The 6,000-nt window shown below is 46.1% G+C and overlaps 1 protein-coding gene across 1 annotated transcript in view; it reads right to left on the minus strand.

Moving 5' to 3' along the window:
* PPIL2 (peptidylprolyl isomerase like 2) overlaps positions 1-4,824 on the minus strand; it is a 99,352-nt gene extending 94,528 nt beyond the window's left edge. The window contains exon 1 of the mRNA XM_060785902.2: positions 4,614-4,824. Coding sequence (XP_060641885.1) covers positions 4,614-4,645 — 32 coding nt within the window. The 5' untranslated portion in view covers positions 4,646-4,824. The remainder of the gene's footprint in view (positions 1-4,613) is intronic.
* Positions 4,825-6,000: the final 1,176 nt, after the last annotated feature.

The following is a 6,000-nucleotide window of genomic DNA, read 5'->3' on the forward strand; positions in this document are numbered from 1 at the left end:
GTTCCTCCATTGTTTTTTGCCATCACAGTTTAATCTTTTTTATTAATCTCTCAGCAAGCAAAAATAAAACCCTCATTCCCTGAAAACTACTACCAGTTTCCTCTTCCAGGAGGTAATCACTCTTCCTTATATGGAAGTGGGAAGCCTCCTTAAAATGCCTTGGAAAATGTGGCTGGCTGCTGGTGTGGTGCAGCCCAGGAGAAAAAGTGCACGTGCACCCACCTGCAGCCAAGTGCCTTTCCTCTAGAGTAAGAAACAGCTTTAAGAACTTGTCTCCTTGCCATGGAAAGCATGTGTGTAGAATGCAGGCCAGGGAGAGAAAGTGTGCATGGCTGTCTGTGGCCGAGCACCTCTCCTCTAGAGTAGAAGCAGGTAGAAGTCTCCTTAAAACATGTGGATGCCTGCAACTGAGCACCTCTCTTCTAGAGTGGAAACAGATAAGGCTCCTTAAAGCACGTGCCTTCTTGCAGCTGAGCACCTCTCCTCTAGAATAAGAAACAGCTTTAAGAACTTGACTCCTTTAAATGCTTTGGAATGAGTGCGTGTGGCATGCAAGCCCAGGAGAGAAAGCGTGCGTGCCTGTCTGCAACCAAATGCCTCTCCTCTAGAATCCAGAATCCAGAAATGCATGTTGACCTCCAGGCAGTGTTGGACTTCTTTCATGCCCACCAATGGCTATGTTGACTGGAATGATAGGAATCACAGTCCATGAATATCTCAGGGGATGTATGTTTCAAACCCAGGCTTTCATTGTAATTCCAAGCCCACACCCTGGATGAGCCCTGCTCTCTCAGACTGGATCTATACCAATGTGTCATCCAGTTTCTGGATCCGGATTACCTGCTTTGAACTGGATGATACGATTCAACACTGCTATATTATCAGTTCAAAGTGGATCATCTGGATTCAGAAACTGGATTATATGGCAATGCAGATGGGGACTCAGCCTTACCAGGTTTACATGGTTGCTGCGAGGATGAAATTGAGGGATAGTAGAGGCATGCATGGTGCCTTGACTCTTTTGTTTTTGGCAGAAAAAGCAGGATGTGCTGAGCACAATTCAGTGATGGTCTTGGCCTATAAAGCCCTATACGGTTCTGGCCCAGCTTACTTGTCCAAATGTATCTCCCTCTATATCCCGCCTCAGAATTTAAGATCATCCAGGGAGGCCCTGCTCTCGATCCCGCCTTCTTCACAAACGCGTTTGGTGGGGACGAGAGACAGGGCCTTCTCGGTAGTGGCCCCCCTGCCTGTGGAACATGCTCACCAGCGAAATTAGGTCAACTCCATCCCACTTTTCCTTTAGGAAGAAGCTCAAAACATGGTTTTGGGACCAGACATTTGGGTTACAGGCTTGATAGCAATCACAATGTTTTAGAACGGACTATGGACAGGCTTTCGACTGAGTCCTTAGATGCTGAATCGGAATTGGATATGGCAATATGGTTGATATAATGTTTTAAATGGATTTTAACCAAATGTTTTATCTATTCTGTTATGTCATGTTGTATTGTGTTTTTGTGTGTGTTGACATCAAATTGTTGCCATTGTAAGCACCCTGAGTCCCCCCCCCCCCCCTGGGGGGTTGAGAAGGACGGGGTACAAATGTTTGAAATAAATAAATAAATCCCTTCTGCCATAGAGGAACAAATAATCAAAGTAACTCCAACAGATGGCCATCCAGCCTCCGCTTAAAAACCTCAAGAGAAGAAAGGCTATTCCACTGGATTCTGATACAGAGCATATTTTATTGTCAAACAGCTCTTATTGGGATGTTCTTCCTAATGTTTAGGTGAAATCCCATTTCCTGCAGTTTGATTCCATGGCTCCATTGTGTCCTAGTCTCCAGGGCAGCAGAAAGCAAGGCTGCTCCTTCCTCAATGGGAGCTCCTTTCATATATTTAAACTTACCCCCTTCTTTCAGCCTTCTTTCTCCAAGATAAATATACCTAGCTCCCTAAGCTGCTCATTGCTGGGTTTGGCTTCCAAACTTTTGATCATTTTAATCTTAATATTATGGCTCATGTGAACGTTAATTATTATGAACACAGATTGATTCCCTCTTATCTAAAATGCTTGGGACCAGAAGTGTTTTTGGATTTCGGAATACCTGCATTTGCTTATAGGTTCATAATGGAGATGGGATCGAAATATGAATACCAAATTCATAGAATCATAGATTTTGAAGAGACCACATGGGCCATCTGGTCCTAATCCTTTCTGCCATGCAGGAAAAGCACAATCAAAGCTCCCCTGACAGATGGCCATCCAGCCTCTGTTTAAAAGCCTCCAAGGAATGAGCTTCCACCACACTCCGAGGCAGAGAGGTCTACTGCTGAACAGCTCCCCTTACGGTCAGAAAGTTCCTCCTAATGTTCAGGTGGAATCTCCTTTCCTATCATTTGAACCCATGGCTCCATTTGTCCTAGGCCCCATTCCACACAGCTGTATAAAATTGAACTGGATTATAGCAGTGTTCAAGGCAGATATTGTGGATTTGGGTTATATGGCTGTATGGAAGGGCCCTGAGAGTCCAGGGAGAAAAAACAACCCTGCTCCCTCTTCCCTATGACAACCTTTCAAGCTACTTCGAGTCCCCTTTGGGGAGATAAAGCAGGGTGTAAATAAATATAATAATAATAATAATAATAATAATAATAATAAAATATGGCTCTGATGTCTCCTCTCAGCCCTTTCTTTCTCGGGCTAAACAGACCCAGCTCTTTAAACCTCTACTCAGAGGGATTTATGCTCTCCAGACCTTTGACCCTTTTAGTCTCCCTCCTCTGGACACCTTCCAGCTTAGAATCAATCTCTCTTTTGAACTGTGGCACCCAGAGTTGGACACAGTATTCCAGGTAAAGAGGACTGACCAAGCAGAATAGAGGGGGCACCATAACTTCCCTTGATGTGGATACTAGACTCCTTTTGATGTATATCCAAATCCCATTGGCTTTTTAAGCTGCTGCATCACACTGTTGGCTCGTGTTCCGCTTGTGACCTATGACAAGTTGTTGGACGTTTCATAGACCCCTTCCTCGCACAGCCTGGAGGCTGCTGCAGACACAAGAGTTTTGGATCCATTTGGGGGTGTGCTCGTGTTTGGGTGTTGAAGTGTCCGAAAGCAAAGGTGTCACTCTAGGTGCTGTCCCACTGCCAAATTAAGGCTGTTTCGACACCACTTTAAATGCGTATGGAGTCCTGGGAGCTGGAAGTTTGGTGAGCCCTGCCCCTATGGCAAGATAAGACTCAAGTTCTTGCAAAACTACAACTCCCAGATGCCATGGCCATTGAAGTGGTGTCAAATTACATTAGGTGTGTCAAAAGCACTGCATAAATAAATAAGTTTAAAACTGATAAAATAAAGGGATCACAAGCAGCTAAATAGTTTTAGGCCAAAAACGGACAACAGCGACTGCATTGTCTGTAGCTTTAATCAGTTCTTTCTCTATGCGTGAGGCAGGGCATTGTGGGCAAGCATACAGGTGCAGAGTTGTTTGTTCTGATTCACAGTCGCACAATGTGGAGAATTCTTCTAGGTAGTGCCATTTTGCCAGGTTGCCTTTTGATCTCCCAACACCACTTCTGAGTCTGTTCAGGGACTTCCATGTTGCCCATTCTTGGTTTGCCCCTGGAGGAAGACCTTTGTGGGGGGCCATCCAGTTGAGATTGCCTGATTTTGAGGCCCAGAGGGATATTCTTGCTCTTGCTGGAGGACCATTAAGAGGAGTGGTGGTTCTCATGAAACCTTTCCTTGGTTTGAGTCTACTGGGAGGAGGCTGATAGCCATAAAATGTGTGGCTTTCACAGTGTTCAACCTTATTTCTCTCGCTATTGGTAGCAACTTCCGGTCACATATCGCTGGGGGGGGGGGAGGGGGGGCAATGCCAGCTAGCTTTTAGAGCAGTGGTTCTCGATCTGTGGGTCCCCAGGTGTTTTGGCCTACAACTCCCAGAAATCCTAGCCCGTTTATCAGGGTTAGGATTTCTGAGAGTTGAAGGCCAAACATCTGGGGACCCACAGGTTGAGAACCACTGTTATAGAGTCTATCAACAGGTGTAGGTTTGAGACATCCTGTGATTATTCTGCATGTGTCGTTCAGTACTATGTTCACCTGCTTTGCATGGGCAGACTTGTGTCAAACAGGGCAGGCATGCTTGGCAGTTGAGTAGGACAAGGTCTGGGTTGATGTTCTTATTAATTTTGGGCCTGCGCCCCATGCGGTGCCAGTAAGTTTCCTCAGGATGTTATTGTGAGCAGATACTTTGTGCTTGGTGTTCACACAGTGTTTTCTAAATGTTAGTGTTCGATCTAAGGTGACGCCGAGATGTTTAGGGTGGGAACAGTGTTCCAGCTCTTTGCCTTTCCTATTTTCTTCCCATTTACATTAAATGTGCCAGTGTGAATGCAGTGTGAATTCCCTCAGCCACTCAGTTTGGGTGTGTTTTGGAATTCTGGGAAAGGGAGGCCCAACCCATCAGAAACAGAGCTCTACGCAGACAGAGGCTGGGCTGAGGCGCTGAAACCCACTTCTAGGCCAAAGGCGAAAGAGTTTTGCAGCCCACCACCCAACCTCCAAGACATTTTGGATTCGAGGTGAAGCTTTGACTCACATTTTGTCCTTCTGGTGCTGCCTCTTCCCCATGGCGCTTGCTTCAGTGACTCCTCTCGAGGCTAAAGGAAAACAAGAGAGCCCCCGCCTTCAAAAGAACAAAAGCAGGATTTCTCTCGTTTCGACTCAAGCGCCTCAAACGTTCCCCTTTCTCAAAAAGCCGCAAAGTCTGCCACTTCCGGCTTTTGGCCGGGTGCACCACTCATATCGGCTCCCTCTGGAAAAAAGCGCCTGTTCTTTTAAGTTCCGGGACCTCCTTTGGCCTCATCTGTCTCCAATAACAAGATGTCTTTTTTTTTTCCTTTTTAACTTTTTTCTGCGGATTTCGGGAATCGGGGGAGCTTATTTGAAATTCTTGTTTATTTTTAATTTGTCCACCAACGGTGTTTCCCCACACTTCGATTCTCCAGCTGTATTGGACTTCAACTCCCAGAAGCCCCAGCCAGCTTGGGCAAAAGCGCTGGAATTATGGGAGATGAAGTCCAAAAACCTAGACGTTTTGCAACGGTCATATCGCAAGCCCAAGTCAAAGGAGGCAGCTACACTATGGAATTGACGGGAGTTTAGCTGCTATGGCTCAATGCTATGGAATCCTGGGATTTGTAGTTCGGTGGGAGTAACAGCACTTTGGCGGAGAAGGCAAAAGATCTTGTAAAATTATAGTTCCCGGGATTCCAATTCCAATGCTTATTTTGGTTCACCTACACACTTTTTCATTTGATTTACTCATGTCTACAACATCCTGTTATTTCAATAACAATTCTCTCTGCCTACAATAAGTAAGCCTTTGAGTCAAGACAGTGGGTCCTCGGTATCCACTGGGACTTGGTTCAGACATCTCTTGTGGATACCAACATCTTTGGATGCTCAAATCCCATTATATACAGCAGGGCAATACAATGGTGCTCCTTATGTCGTCGAGGGCATCCCAGGCCCCTGCCTTCAAGCAGGTGTAGCCAGCAGCAGAGTGTTCCGCAGTTCCTGGATGCAAAGATTGGGCCAAGCTGATGATTCCTATATTCTTGCCCTGGCATCCAACCCATCCCCCCCCCCCTTGGGGGAAACTCATCAGGAAGCGACCAGCTGTTGAAAAGGACAATTAGCTATCACAAAGAACTCTTATCATGATAACTTGTGCATGGAAAAAACATAGAATTGGAAACCTCAAGTTGAGCCTCAGAGCCTGTCTGCTTAATGAAAAGGTTTCGCCTGGCACCTTTGATCACATCACCCGGGTTGGGGGGGGGGGGGCGGGCGGAAGACCCTCAAAAGGTCTTTTCCCCCCGAAACTGTTCCTCCTTTCAAAACTTGCTATGACAAACATTCACCTCAGTCTCTTCACCGTGTCCTAACTGATGGCGACAGGAAGACCCGGATAAGGCAATCAA

The sequence above is a fragment of the Anolis sagrei genome, chromosome X (genome assembly GCF_037176765.1).
Source record: "Anolis sagrei isolate rAnoSag1 chromosome X, rAnoSag1.mat, whole genome shotgun sequence".
NCBI classification, from domain to species: domain Eukaryota; kingdom Metazoa; phylum Chordata; class Lepidosauria; order Squamata; family Dactyloidae; genus Anolis; species Anolis sagrei.